Raw genomic sequence first — 15,882 nt, 5'->3', positions numbered from 1 at the left:
CTTCTTGAATAGAAGAATGGCCTCACAATGACTCATTTGCCTGATAACGCAGCTGAAGAAAAATCAATAGGGCTTGTTCTCAGTCACCTAGCTACTACTAGGGAAGAATTCATCTATCGCTTCATCCAATGCTCTCTATCCTTTCAAGACTATTATTAACATTGTGTCACATCTAACTGCAGGATAGTCATCATTATAAGGGATTTGAAAATGTTCCTTAGCTAGAAAATAAGAACCAAATTGCTTCTCAATGCATAATAAGGAGTAGTATCAAATGACATTCTTTCAATTTAGAAATACTTACGGCTATAGCCTTTATTATTTTTCTATCTTCAGTTCTAGAACATATCAATTTACAATACACTTCACAGATTACAACTGGCTCGCTAACAGTTTAGCACATACTCAGGAATTCCCCTGAGAAGGAGGAGTCTCTCAGCTTTACTGAAAGTGAACCTCACGGTTGGTGGATCTATCTAGACAAACCAGGGCAGTATTCCTCAATCTTTTTGTCACTATTGGTTTCTAAAGGTGGTTTTAGACATTCTGTTCCCTTATTTATCTGTCCTTTGAAGATAGTAATCCTACAAACATATTACCTACTTATGTGGGTTATTTATATCCATGTGCTATATGTAAAAACAGTAAGAAATTTTAAAATGGAGAAATAAGTTTTTACTTAAAATTAATGACATAAATACATAAATAATATTTGGATCTATTGTGTAAGGATATTTTGGTTTAATCCCTAGAAACTATTGTTATCTAATTGGGAGAGTTATTGCCCCCATTTCAAATGAACATTTTTAAATAACCTACTTATTTTTAAAAAGGGGAGGGCATAATGCAGTATAAACTCAGGCCAAACTGAAATTCTAGCTGTGTTTCAAACAACTACACAAATCTATATCCAATTCTTCTCTCCTGTATCAAACTCTAATAAAATGCTTTTAATCTTACTCATTATTAACAAAATTATACTTTTAGCTTTGTTGTTTGCTAGCTTATCATCGATCTACTCACCACTGGAATTCCAGTTCTGAACAAATATAGCCCATATTTGCATTACTCAAGCTCTATAAATCAGCTGGTAAAGATTCTGTCTGCAATTCAGGAGACACCGGTTCGATCCCTGGATTGGGAAGACCCCGTGGAGGAGGGCATGGCAACCCACTCCAGTATTCTTGCCTGGAGAATCCCCATGATCAGAGGAGCCTGGCGGGCTATAGTCCATTGGGTTGCAAAGAGCCGGACACGATAGAGCGACTAAGCATACAATATTTGATATCCACTCCTCATAAATCTTTGGCACACTGTATGGATTGAACTTATTTTTGATAAATAAGTCAAAATTTTCTAAATTGAAGTGGCAATGGAGTATTTTTTTCCAGTAATAAATATTAACACTATGTCATAACAATGGGAAAAGCTGTATGGAAAGAGCACCTATTTAGCTCTTTAAGGTGCTACTGCTTGCCCCAAATACCAATCTCCTCAGTGATTGAGTTCTGTTTTACTGTAAACGTCTTTTTTGCCCGAGTATGACTTCCTTTGAAATTCAACCATTTAAATGCAGGAGGATATGCTATGGATGTGCATGAGGGATAGAATGTCTGCAGGATAAAAAAGAGGGTCAGGCGACTTTCCTTTAACATAAGAATAATCAAGAGAGTGAAAGTAGCCTAGAAAATGGGGATGAACAGAGGGCTAAAGAGGAAAAAAAGCCCCACCACAAAAATATGGGAATAAAGTTTTTAATATGTGGTCAATGATCCAATCTGTGTTTTGCTACTTCCACATCATGACAATAAGCAGTATTGTCAAGTGGGTGGAGCAGAGGAAGCTGCTCTGTAAAGCCTGATATTGTTGCTCAGCCCTATTGCTGCTGCTAACTCGTTTCGGTCGTGCCTGACTCTGTGCAACCCCATAGACAGCAGCCCGCCAGGCTCCAGGCAAGAACACTGGAGTGGGGTGCCATTTCCGTCTCTAACGCATGGAAGGGAAAAGTGAAAGTGAAGTCACTCAGTCCTGTCCAACTCGTAGCGACTCCTTGGACTGCAGCCTACCAGGCTCCTCCATCCATGGGATTTTCCAGGCAAGAGTACTGGAGTGGGGTGCCATTGCCATCTCTGTAGCTCTATTGAGTCTCATCTTTTTCTTTTAGAAAATGGAGTATAAACTTCTCTAATAATACTTGCAGGTAAATGAATAAGCTATACAGAGAATCTATCAAAATATATGCCTCATAGTTCCCTCGAACAATAGTGAAATCATTCCCTTCAATTAATGCCTAATATTTTCAGTGAATTAAAAGTCCAAATTAAACTAAAATATCCTTATGCAATAGATCCAAATATTATTTATATATTTGTCATTAATTTTTACAAAAAACTTATTTACTTCTGCATTTTTTAGAAATAAGCAAGTGATAGTTGATCTTCAGGACAGATTCTTGATAAGAAGTGCAAAGTAGTATCTAAACAAGCTTTAAATATACTCACAAACCAACACAATTCTATCCACTGAGAACACCAGACTGCCTTGCATTTTCTCCTTCAGTTCTACACACTCCATGTTTTATGTTGACAATTTATAATGCATGCCTCATTAACCTTCTCACTCCATTGAGTCCCTAGTGCAGCCCCTGAGATACAATCATTGGCCTTAGTTTCCCTCTGTAAATCCTCTGTTTGGTATTAAAGTAGAAACAACATCTACTCAATAGTCTTCCCATCCTTAGCCCTAGGTTACACTCCTCTCCTTTCTACAGTTACAAAACAAAATGAACCATATATCATTTAAGCCAGATTCTGTAGAAATGTTCCACTCACACCTGCAATTGCAAACTTGATCATTTTAATAGATTAGATGTTAATGTTCATGATAATCCCAAAGAACAGCAATTCCAAAGAATGTTAGAACTACCATACAATTGTGCTCATTTCACATGCTAGCAAGTAATGATCAAAATCCTTCAAGCAAGGTTTCACCAGGATATGAACCATGGACTTCCAGAAGCTAGATTTATAAAAGGCAGAAGAAATAGAGCTCAAACTGCCAACACCTGCTGGATCATAGAAAAAGGATGGGAATTCCAGGAAAAGATATGTTTCCTTGACTACGTGAAAGTCTTTGATGGTGTGGACCACAACAGACTCTGAAAAAATTTTAAAGAAATGAGAATACCAGACTACCTTACCTGCTTCCTGAGAAACATGTATGCAGGTCAAGAAGTAGCAGAACTGGACATAGAACGATGGATTTGTTAAAAATTGGAAAAGGAGTACGTCAAGGTTGTATATTGTCACCCTGCTTCTTTAAGTTATATGCAGAGTACGTCATGCGAAATGCTGGTCTGGATGAAGCACAAGCCAGAATCAAGATTGCAGGGAGAAATATCAATAACCTCAGATATGCAGCTGACATCACCCTTGTGGCAGAAAGCAAAGAGGAGCTAAAGAGCCTCTTGATGAAGGTGAAAGAGGAGAGAGAAAAGTCTGGCTTAAAACTCAACATCCAAAAAAACAAAAAGTCTAAGATCACCCATCACTTCATGACAAATAGATGGGGAAACAATGGACACAGTGATTTACTTTATATTATTGGGCTCCAAAATCACTGCAGATGGTGACTGTAGCCATGAAATTAAAAGACACTTGCTCCTTGGAAGAAAAGCTACGACCAACCTAGACAGCATATTAAACAGCAGAGACATTACTTTGCTGAAAAAGGTCTATATAGTCAAAGCTGTGGTTTTTCCAGTAGTCATGTATGGATGTGAGAGCTGGACTGTAAAGAAAGCTGAGCACCAAAGAATTGATGCTTTTGAACTGTGGTGTTGGTGAAGATTCTTGAGAGTCCCTTGGACAGCAAGGAGATTCAACCAATCCATCCTAAAGGAGATCAGTCCTGAATGTTCATTGGAAGGTCTGATGCTGAACTTGAAGCTCCCATACTTTAGCCACCTGATGGAGATAACTGACTCATTAGAAAAGAACCTGATGCTAGGGAAGATCGAAGGCAGGACGAAAAGGGGCAACAGAGGATGATTTGTTTGGATGGCATCACAGACTTGATGGACATGCGTTTGAGCAAACTCTGGGAGTTGCTGATGGACAGGGAGGCCTGGTGTGCTGCAGTACATGGGGTTGCAAAGGGTTGGACATGACTGAGTGACTGAACTGAACTGAGCTCTGTATTTCATGTCTGAAGCTGGTGGATAGTGCTAAAGCTAACACATGAAAGGCAAGGCCCGTATCTCCATAGAAGGCTATGAAACACCATAAGTAAAAAAAAAGAGACAAGAATATTAAAAAATAGCAGAAGTATTGCCAGATATTCTAAACTATATTAGAAGATAAATGGAATATCTATGAAAATATGATTCCAATCAAAGGTAATCCACATGAGATATAGTGATTACCCAATTGGGAGAGTAAGTAGGATTTGATTATTTTTCTGTAATTACACATTGTTTATTCAGATGTTTTATCAAGTTAGACTCTTTATGATTAATACTTAAAAACTCTGAAACATCATTCTATTTCGACACCAACATGTCAAGCAATATTAACTAAATAATGTATGTAATCTTCCATGGTGCCTCAGATTGTAAAGAATCTGTCTTCAATGTGGGAGACCCATGTTTGATCCCTGAGTTGTGAAGATCCCCTGGAGAAGGGAATGGCAACCAACTCCAGTATTCTTGCTTGGAGAATTCCATGGAAAGAGGAGTTTGGCAGGCTACAGTCCATGGGGTTACAAAAAGTCAGACATGGCTGAGAGACAAACACTTTCAGTTAAGAAACTAACTTATAGATACAAAAGTAAAACACATACTTCAGATATTAACATTAGCTGTCTTTGTGTGCAGAGAAGTGAACAAAAAATTTACTTTCAGTGTTTTTCAAAATCTGTAATGTGTTCCATTAATTCCAAAACAAAATTGTACTATTGGAAAGAGAAACATGATAAAATTTTCCACTAGCTAAAATAAATTTACAGTATTTACTTTACCTTAACTCATCATATCAGTTCAGTTCAGTTCAGTCACTCAATCGTGTCCAACTCTTTGTGACCCCATGGACTGCAGCATGCCAGGCCTCCCTGTCCATCACCAACATCCGGAGTTTATTCAAACTCACGTCCATTGAGTCGATTATGCCCTCCAACCATCTCATCCTCTGTCATCCCTTTCTCCTCTCACCTTCAATCTTTCCCAGTACCAGGGTCTTTCCATCACCTAGAACATAAATTTATAGCCTCCATAGAGGTGTATTATACCCCACAACTATACATATTTACATAAAAAACTGTAATAATCTTCAAAAGTATATTTCAAACAAAATACATATTTTGAACAATGAAGTTATGAACATTTTAATTGTGATCAATAGAAATATTCAAATAATAAAAGTTTTCATCATGTTCAAGTTACTAATCCTGAATAGGAATTTAATACAGATAACCATACAAGGCTTTCCTGGAAAGAGCAATTCTTCTCTGAAAACAAGTGACACATTTCCCTGCTACCTCATGTTCTTTTTCTGGTCCAGAGTTTTTTCATGGCATTGTTTATCTCTCCATTTCTCAGAGTATGGATTACAGGGTTCAACATGGGAGTGATAATGATATAAAACACCGTCAAGTATTTATCAATGGGTAAGGTGGAAGGAGGCCTCACATATATGAAAATACAGGCGCAAAGAAGAGAAACACCACAGTGATGTGGGAGCCACAGGTGGACAAGGCTTTGTGCCTCCCTTCCTGACTAACATTTTTTAGGGAGTGCAGGATGACCCCACAGGAGATGAGTAAGAGCGTAAAGATGACCGAGGAGATTGCCCCATCATTGGCCAGCACTGTGAGGACAGTGATGTAGGTGTCAGAGCAGGCAAGTTTTATCAAGGGGTACATGTCACAGATGAAGTGGTCAATGACATTGGGGCCACAATAGTGAAGGTTGTAAACGAAGAGAGGATGAAGTACCCCATGCAAAAACCCACCAACCAAAGTAAGTTGCAGCAACAGAATATCAATCTGCTTATTCATGATGGTCAAACAATGCAAGGGTGTGCAGATGGCCACGTAGCGGTCATAGGCCATGACCACCAGGAGTATTATATCAGCACCATCAAATAAGTGCCCTATGAAAAGTTGGATCATGCAAGCTTGGAAAGAAATGGTTTTCTCCTCACACAGTAAGCCTATAATCATATTTGGAGTAACTGTAGTAGAATAAACGCCATTGAGAAATGATAAGTAGCTAAGAAAGAAGTACATCGGGACATGCAGAGTTGGGCTGAAGACCGTAGTCAGGACAATGAGTAGGTTGCCCATCATTATCACCAGGTAGATGAGCAAGAAGACAACAAATAACGTTCTCTGACGTGGAGGCTCTGAGTGAGCCCCAAGAGGACAAACTCAGTTACATTGTTCCTTTGTTCCATATTGCTTCTGTGTATCTTATGTCAGAGTTTTGGAAAAAATTACCTGTAAATATAATTATTACTAGACACTTCCTGAAATTTAAGATAGTTTGTTTACTCACCCAACTACCGAGCTTTATTATGATTCAGTAGTTTCAGACATTATCATAAAAGGCTGATAAAAACATTGTCTTGAATCTCAAAATCTTACAGAGTGGCAAATAACTAAGATATATGTTGGGAAAGGACAATTTAATTATTAGCTAGATGTGTTGCCACAAGTCTCTTTTCATCTGGAAGCTAATGAAATTGTATTTATAGTTAATACCTTATATAAAAATTTTAAAATGAATAAAGTTTTAATTAAAATGTAAAGAAAGATGTTTTTTTATTTTGCATTTGATTTATTAAGGAGATAGTTGTCTCCATTCCAGGAGTGGAAGAATCTTTTTAACAAATCACTGAAGTTTAAAATATATATATTTGACAAATTGAATTTTCTCTTTAGGATTTAGGAAAAGATACAGCAACATCAATTGAAAAAAGTAGTTTGGAAATGGATTTACATTTGGGGGATATACATAGAGTTAATAACTAAAAAAGATAAATAGCTTACAAATTTATGAATAAAAATATAAATAAAATATAAACAACTATTTAAAGGAGGAATGCATCTAAATAGCCAACAAACATAACACAAGATGCTGAAGCTCACCTGTGAACAGAAAGGCGGAAATTGCAGCAACTGCTTGCTTACCAAAGTATTACCTTTGTTTATTGAAAGTCAGTGGATCAAGGTCTACAGATGCTACCTCACCTTTTCAATTTTAACAGCTTAACAAAGAATGTTTATAGAACACGGTAATTGAAAATATCATCAGATTTGCAAATATCTGCCCATGAAAATATCCTCAAATAGTTACACTTGAAATTAGTATCTAAGACAACTTCATTTTACTGAAAGAGACTTTACTTCAGAGCATTAGAATGTGAAGATACCTAAAGGAGTATTATAAAATAGAATCAATTTTCACATAGTTTAGAAGTCACAAAAGATTGTTAACACTACTGATTATGAAAATCACAAAGGAAAACTCTTAAAAGACTGAACACTCACACCTACCAATGTACTCTTGCAAAATAAAAAGCCTAGTGTAGAATATTGTGTATAAACGCACGTCTGGGTTGCCTGCATAAGAAGACAGCCATTCAGTCCACGTTGTGAGCTCTGGTGTTTTCTTCTTTGCCCTTTATTTCTGGTGCCAACTTTGTGAACACAAAGAGCCAAGTACATGCAGCATCACTTTACTTTGAATTGTTTCCATGTGACCGACTCTTCCCATGTTTTCAGAAAATCTAATTCACCTCAGTATTTCGGAGAAACATTACCTTCAAATTGTTCTTATTTTCAAAATGAATATTAATGTTCTGTTAGCTAATGAATTCTGACTCTTAATGTGAACAGAGGTCCTAAATATTGATGGTGGTGGTGGTGGTTTAGTCGCTAAGTCGTGTCCGACTCTTGCAACCCGTGGATTGTAATCCACCAGGCTCCTCTGCCCATGGGATTCTCCAGGCAAGAATACTGGAGTGAGTTGCCATTCTCTTCTCCAGGGGATCTTCCTGACCCAGGAAATGAACCCGGGTCTCCTGCATTGCAGGCAGATTCTTTACCAACTGAGTAAATATTGATAGCTGTCAGATTTCTCCTAAACACCAACAAATGTTAACTCAACATTTTGATTGGAGAGAAATTGGAAAATTGTTTCTTAATTATTTTAATAAAAATGTTGCTGTATGTATTCTATACAAATCACAGTAAAATGGTGAAGTAACATTTATAGCATTTTGATTCTCAGTTTTAATATCTTTTCTTCATTGTCGAACTTTGCTTTTCCTGAAGGATGGATAATGACTCCATATACATAATTTATTATGTTTTGAGTCTCCTATTTAAATTCATAAAAGTCTAACATATGGGATGAGGCAAAAGATCCATGAACATCTTATATACATTTGAAATAGGGCACATATTATTGAGGCATTTAATTGGCACATCTCCAAGGATAATTCTTGACTAATTAAATTTGTTGGGACATTGGTCATAATTTTGATAACACACCATTTACCTCCAGAAATGATCAAGGGTGGTCACCATGTAGAATAGGACTGGGGCTTCCCTGCTGGCTCAGGCAGTAAAGAATCTACCTGCAATTCAGGAGACCTGGGTTCGATCCCTGGGTCAGAAAGATCCCCTGAAGAAGAGAATGGCAAACCAATCCAGTTTTCTTGCCTAGAGAATTTCACGGACAGGGGATCCTGGCAGGCTACAGTCCATGGGGTTGCAAAGAGTCAGACACATCTGAATGATTAACATTTACTTACTAAGAATAGGACTTAGAGAACACTGTCCTCTAAGGGTAAAGCTATAAAACAAACAAACAAACAAAAACAACTTGAGATCATCTTACCAAGAGGGAAAAGTCTTGACATAAATAAAATGTATAGTAATAAAAACTTTCTTGTTTAAATCATGATGACAAAATACGCAAATCTGTTTAAACTTTATCTTTGGAGAAGAAATCTTTCTTGATTTTCAGAAGACGAAGGATGCTAATATCAAAACAAGTCATTTAACTTCAAATGAAGATAAATCTTCCATAGAGTTTGTCACATAGTTTCATAAAGACAAGTTGATAGAATCAGTGTTAGTATGGAAGTGGGGATAAATAAAACATTTGTGGAACTATTATTCCATTCATCTCAAAGTGTTAATCAGCCTTTCACCAAAGTAGACTATATATTATTCCATGGCAAAATTGTAATACATTTCAAAGGACATATATAGTGTAGGTAGATAGATGGATAAATATATAGCAAATATATTACATAAACAATATATTTAAATTATATTTACATATCATATTATACAACTATGCCATATTATATTATATGTTACTGTATATGCTATATATTATATATAATGTAATTAAACAAAAAGTCTAGGAATAGTATAATATTTTCAAATTATTTACAAATTAAACAGGATCCTCTTTAATATTCCAACATTCTCAATCTCTCTCTCTCTCTTCTTCTTGTTTTCTCCTTCTCTCTCTTCCCTTCCCACTAAGTCTACGGGTCTATAATGCACATTAGTCCACTCTCAGAGTTCTAGCTGCCTGGGTTTCATCAGATCGTCAACTTCATCTTCTAAATTCAGACACTGTCAAAATATTTTGACCTAGTCCTCATTGTACCAAAGATGGAAATTCTTTATGATCATCAGCTCAGTTTAGTTCAGTCACTTAGCCGTGTCTAACTCTTTGTGACCCCCTGAATCACAGCACACTAGGCCTCCCTGTCCATCACCAACTCCCAGAGTCCACCCAAACCCATGTCCATTGAGTCAATGATGCCATCCAACCATCTCACTCTCTGTCGTCCCCTTCTCCTCCTGCCCTCAGTCTTGCCCAGGATCAGGGTCTTTTCCAATGAGTCAGCTCTTTGCATCAGGTGGCCAAAGTATTGGACTTTCAGCTTCAACATCAGTCCTTCCAATGAACACCCAGGACTGATCTCCCTTAGGATGGACTGGTTGGATCTCCTTGCAGTCCAAGAGACTCTCAAGAGTCTTCTCCACACCACAGTTCATAAGTATCAATTCATTGATGCTCAGCTTTCTTTATAATCCAATTCTCACATCCATACATGACCACTGGAAAAACCATACCTTGACTAGATGAACCTTTGTTGGCAAAGTAATGTCTCTGCTTTTTAATATGCTATCTAGGTTGGTCATAACTTTCCTTCCAAGGAGTAAGTGTCTTTTAATTTCATGGCTGCAGTCACCATCTGCTGTGATTTTGGAGCCCTCAAAAAATAAAGACTGACCTGGTTTCCACTGTTTCACCATCTATTTCCCATGAAGTGACGGGACCAGATGCTCAACATGCTCTGAATGTTGAGCTTTAAGCCAACTTCTTCACTGTCCTCTTTCACTTTCATCAAGAGGCTCTTTAGTTTTTCTTCACTTTCTGCCATAAGGGTGGTGTCATCTGCATAGCTGAGGTTACTGATATTTCTCCCAGCATTCTTGATTCCAGCTTGCGCTTCCTCCGGCCTAACATTGCTCATGATGTACTCTGCATATAAGTTAAATAAGCAGGGTGACAATATACAGCCTTGACATACTCCTTTTCCTATTTGAAACCAAGCTGTTGTTCCATGTCCAGTTCTAACTGTTGCTTCCTGACCTGCATACAGGTTTCTCAAGAGATAGGTCAGGTGACCTGGTATTCCCATCTCTTTCAGAATTTTCCACATTTTGTTGTGATCCACACAGTCAAAGGCTTTGGCATAGTCAATATGCAGAAATAGGTGTGGTTTTTTTTTTTTTTTGGAACTCTCTTGCTTTTCAGATGATCCAGTGGATGTTGTCCTCTTTTTAAAGAAGAAAACCATAAAGCAAAATTCATGACATCTATGGAGATGATTACAAATTTTTATTGAGCCATCAAACAATCCTTCACAATATTTGTTTTACTCTGGATGATAAATCAAGATATTAAAATGTAGTTTTCCTCAAAATGAATATGTATTGTCATATCATCCTAAGTATAATGTTATAGAAAATTTTCAAACTTGGAAAAATGACTCTAAAATTTAGAAAAGGAGGATAAGGAGGTAGAGGAGGAGGAGAAAAATATGTCCCTAAATTGAAGCTTCCAGATGGTGTAAAATCTACCATAGTAAGTGGAAATTTTAAAAATTATCACTGAATTTAATAATTATGTATACATATTTTTTCTTGTTTGGGATAAACTATTTCTTTATCACAAACAAAATAAATAAAGTTGTTTTGAAAAAAATTAAGTGTTTTAAAAAGTTATTTTTAAAAAAGTTAAAAGTTATAAGAGCATTGGAAGGGTATGGAATTTTCCAAAAATTATATGATAAAACTAATCAAAAAGTAAAATAATACTTAACCATTTTTATATTAAAAATCATATTTATAACATAAATGTTATAATGAAGTAAATATATATAGAGAGCTAATCAACATTTATCAGTAAAAATTCTCGCTCTAATGGGTTAAGAATTCAAGTAATTGACAGGTCTGAAGAAGGAATTCTATGTTCCATACATTGTGCAAGAAACAAAGAACAAAAAGAAAATGAAGTAACTTTCCCTGACTTCAAAGCAATTACAAACCAATAAACATGGACTTAATAAATTAACAAACAAATCTATCTCATCACTTGAAATAACTAAACAATTTTGAAAACTAAATTTCTGTCTTGGTCCTTTTGTGCTGTTATTAAAAAGTATCATAGACTGGGTGGTTTAAACAACAAATATCTATTTTTTGAAGTTTTGAAATCTTATAAATCCAAGATTAAAGTGCCGGCAGTTTCCATGTCTGTTAAGGTTACCTCCTTGGTTGGTAGACAGCCACCTGTTGCTGTTTCCTCATTCGGCAGAAGGCTCAAGTGAACGCTTGGAGTATGTTTATAGAGTATTAATCACATTCCTTACCTGAAAAAACCCACCTCCAAATGCCACCACATTTTAAAGGAGTTAGCAAGATTTTGGACAACACAGACATTCAGGTTTATATAGCAACATTCAGAAGCAGAAAGATACATGTCCTGAGTTCTGATCGATTCAAATGCTTGGTGTTATTCTGTGAACAGTATTGTGTTTGAGGGAGTCATCTGGTGGCTCAGTGGTAACGAGTCTGCCTGCCAATGCAAGAGACACAGATTGGATCCCTAAGTCAAGAAGATCCCCTGGAGAAGGAAACGGCAACCCGCTCCAGTATTCATGGTCCCATGGACAGAAGAACCTGGCAAGCTAGAGTCCATGGGGTTGCAAAAGAGTCTGATACGACTTAGCAACTAAACAACAATTTTGTTTGAGAAGACTTTGAGATAATATAAGAAATCTCCATGTAACTGGAATAAAAATCAGGATATGAGATTTCTTACAGTGTGATTTACTACTGAAAAGAACTCATTGCCCCATAGCTTTAGCCCAGTATGAATCCAGACAAATTATGAGAGGCAGCATAGTATTTCTTTGATCACATGCTTTCATCATTTTGAAGCACATATTATTTAATTTCAAGCTTGACTGAGAAAGAGAGAGGACTCTATGAAGGATATCTCCATTAAGTAAAACAATATATTCTGGCCTATTTATTTCCTAGTAGCCTATATCTCATTAATAAAAGGAATAAGAATGGCATATATTATTGGCATCTTTCTTAAAAATTGGTATTGAGCTCTGTAATTCATGTCTGAAGCTAATGAATTATGAGTTATGCTAAGCTTAACACATGAAAGGCAGAACCTGGATCTCTGTAGAAAGCTGTGAAACACTACAAACAAAAAAAGAGATGGGGATATTGAAAAATAGCAGAGGTATTACCAGACATTTTAAATTATCTGGGAAGATTAATGGATCATCTTTATGAAAATATAATTCCAAACAAAGTTGTTCCACCTGATATATTATGATAAAACAATCTGGAAAATAATTAAGATTGGTTATTTTTCTGTATATAAACCTTGCTCATTCAGATTATCTTTATAAACTTAGACTTTTTATGATTAATACTTTTAACTCTGAAGTGTCATTCTACTTTGATATTAACATACTAAGCAATATTAACAAAATAATATATGTAAGCAAAATTACATACATAAAACTAAAATGCATGCTTCAGATATCAATATTGGTGATCTTTGTATGGAGAGACATGAACAAAAGGTTTAATGCCATATTACTGACATTATTTTTCAAAATCTGTAATGTGTCCTACTAACTCTGAAAAATATTACAGTATTTGAGAAACATTAGAAAATCTTCTACTGACTAATTTTACAGTATTTGCTACACTTTAACTTATTATAGAGACCAAAAATCTATAGTCCCCAGATAGACAATGTTACACTACCATACTGTACATAATTTCATAGGAAATTGTGATAATACTAAAATTACATTTAGAACAAAATATATACTTTGAATTACTAAATGATGAAATTCTTAAAATTCATATTTTGATCATTAAGTATTCAAATCATAAATATTTTCAAAATATCCAGGTTATTAATTCTGAGTAGAAATTTAATACAGTTAAATAATCATACAAGACTTTCTTGGAAAGAGCAATTCTTCTTTGAAAATAGATAGTATGTTTCCCTGCTGCCTCACTTTCCTTTTCTGATCCAGAGCTTTTTCATGGCATTTTTCATTTCACCATTTCTCAGAGTATAGATTAGAGGGTTCAGCATAGGGGTGACAATGGTATAAAACACAGTCAAGTATTTATCAATAGGTAAAGTACAGGGGGGTCTCACATATGTAAAAGTAGAGGGCACAAAGAAGAGGAGCACCACAGTGATGTGGGAGCCACAGGTGGACAAGGCTTTGTGCCTCCCTTCCTGACTAACATTTTTTAGGGAGTGCAGGATGACCCCATAGGAGATGAGTAAGAGCGTAAAGATCACCAAGGAGATTGCCCCATCATTGGCCAGCACTGTGAGGACAGTGATGTAGGTGTCAGAGCAGGCAAGTTTTATCAAGGGGTACATGTCACAGATGAAGTGGTCAATGACATTGGGGCCACAATAGCGAAGGTTGTAAACGAAGAGAGGATGAAGTACCCCATGCAAAAACCCACCAACCAAAGTGAGTAGCAGCAACAGAATACAAACCTGCTTATTCATGATGGTCAAATAATGCAAGGGTTTGCAGATGGCCACGTAGCGGTCATAGGCCATGACCACCAGGAGTATTATATCAGCACCACCAAACAAGTGCCCTATGAAAAGTTGGATCATGCAAGCTTGGAAGGAAATGGTTTTCTTTTCACACAGCAAGTCTATAATCATATTTGGAGTGACTGTTGTAGAATAAACACCATCAAGAAATGATAAGTAGCCAAGAAAGAAGTACATAGGGACATGCAGAGTTGGACTGAACACCACAGTCAGGATAATGAGTAGATTGCCCATCATCGTCACCAGGTAGATGAGCAAGAAGACAACAAACAATATTCTCTGACCCTGGACACTCTGTGTGAGCCCCAAGAGAACAAATTCAGTTACATTATTCCTTTGTTCCATAGGTTCTTCTGTAGGTCTTATTTCAAAATTTGGGGCAAAATTACCTTCAAATATAATTATTACTAGAGGATTTCTGAAGTCTTAAGTTAAATTGTTTATTCATTCAAACAATGAACCTTAAGGTTTATTATGATGCAGTACAGTCAGATATTATAAGGTTGATCAAAACATTGTCTTGATCTCAAAAATCTTACAGAGTGGCAAATAATTGAGACTTATATACATGGAAAAAAGGACACAGTATTAAATAAAATAGGTGCCACAACTAGCTTTCCATCTGGAAGCTAATGAAATTGCAAACATAGTTAATATCTTATATAAAAGAAAAACTGAATAAAGTTTTAGCTAAAAATGTAAAGCAATATTTTCTTTATTTTATACTCAATTTATTAAGGAGATGACTGTCTCCATTCCAGGAGTGGAAGAATCTTCTTAACCAATCACTGAAATTTCAAATTGATATATTTGACAGTTTGATATTTCTGTTTTAGATTTAGGGAAAGATCCAATAACATCAACTGAAAAAAGTATTAATAGCTTGAAAAACAATTTATGTTTTAGGGAGTATACATAGAGTAACTTTCTAAAATAGACAAATATCTATAAGCTATGAATAAAATTATAAATAAAATATAAAAATATTTAAAGGAAGAATACATCTATCTAAATGACCAACAAACATACAATCAGATGCTGAAACTCACCTGTGAACAGAAAAGTAGATATTTTACCTTGGGTTCTTGAAAGTTACTGAATCAACATTTACAGATGCTACATCATCTTTTAATTTTGAACAGTTTAACAAAGAATGTTTAGAGAACATAGCAAATGAATCTAACATCAAATTTATAAATATATGTTCATGAAAATATTCCCAGATAGTTACACTTGAAATTAATTTCTATTAAAACTTTATGTTATGGAAGGAAATTTTATTTTAGTGAATTAGAACATGAAGATATCTAAAAAGTATTACAAAATGGAATCACTATTAATATATTTTAGTCATCACAAAAGATTCCTAATATGGCTGATTATGAAAATCACAAAGGAAAATTCTTAAACGACTGAATTCTCACACCACGAATGTACTCTTGCAAAATGGAAAGCCTAAAGCAGAATCTTGTGTGTAAGTGCAATTCCAGTTTACCTGCATAAGAAGATAATCATGTAATCCATATTCTGGGCTCTGATGCTTTCTCCTTTTCCCATCATAACTGATGCCAACTCTGTGAACACAAAAAGTCAGATACATTCATTATCATTTGCCTTTCCATGTGACCAACTCTTTCCATGTTTGCAGAAAATCTAATTCATCTCAG

The 15,882-nt window shown here is 35.8% G+C and overlaps 1 protein-coding gene across 1 annotated transcript; it reads right to left on the bottom strand.

Annotated features, from left to right (window-relative positions):
• Positions 1 to 13,642: 13,642 nt before the first annotated feature.
• Positions 13,643 to 14,560, bottom strand: LOC133053733 (olfactory receptor 4A15-like). Its single transcript, XM_061138248.1, has one exon. It carries the CDS (start codon positions 14,558 to 14,560, stop codon positions 13,643 to 13,645), a length of 918 nt encoding a protein of 305 aa, XP_060994231.1.
• Positions 14,561 to 15,882: the final 1,322 nt, after the last annotated feature.

Source organism: Dama dama, unplaced genomic scaffold (genome assembly GCF_033118175.1).
Source record: "Dama dama isolate Ldn47 unplaced genomic scaffold, ASM3311817v1 ptg000184l, whole genome shotgun sequence".
Taxonomy (NCBI): domain Eukaryota; kingdom Metazoa; phylum Chordata; class Mammalia; order Artiodactyla; family Cervidae; genus Dama; species Dama dama.
The sequence above is the reverse complement of the archived record's forward strand: the minus strand, read 5'-3'. Positions and strand labels throughout refer to the sequence as shown.

Coding starts and splice junctions, on each gene's coding strand:
- LOC133053733 (XM_061138248.1), bottom strand. CDS start 14,560: ATGGAACAAAGGAATAATGTAACTGAATTTGTTCTCTTGGGGCTCACA.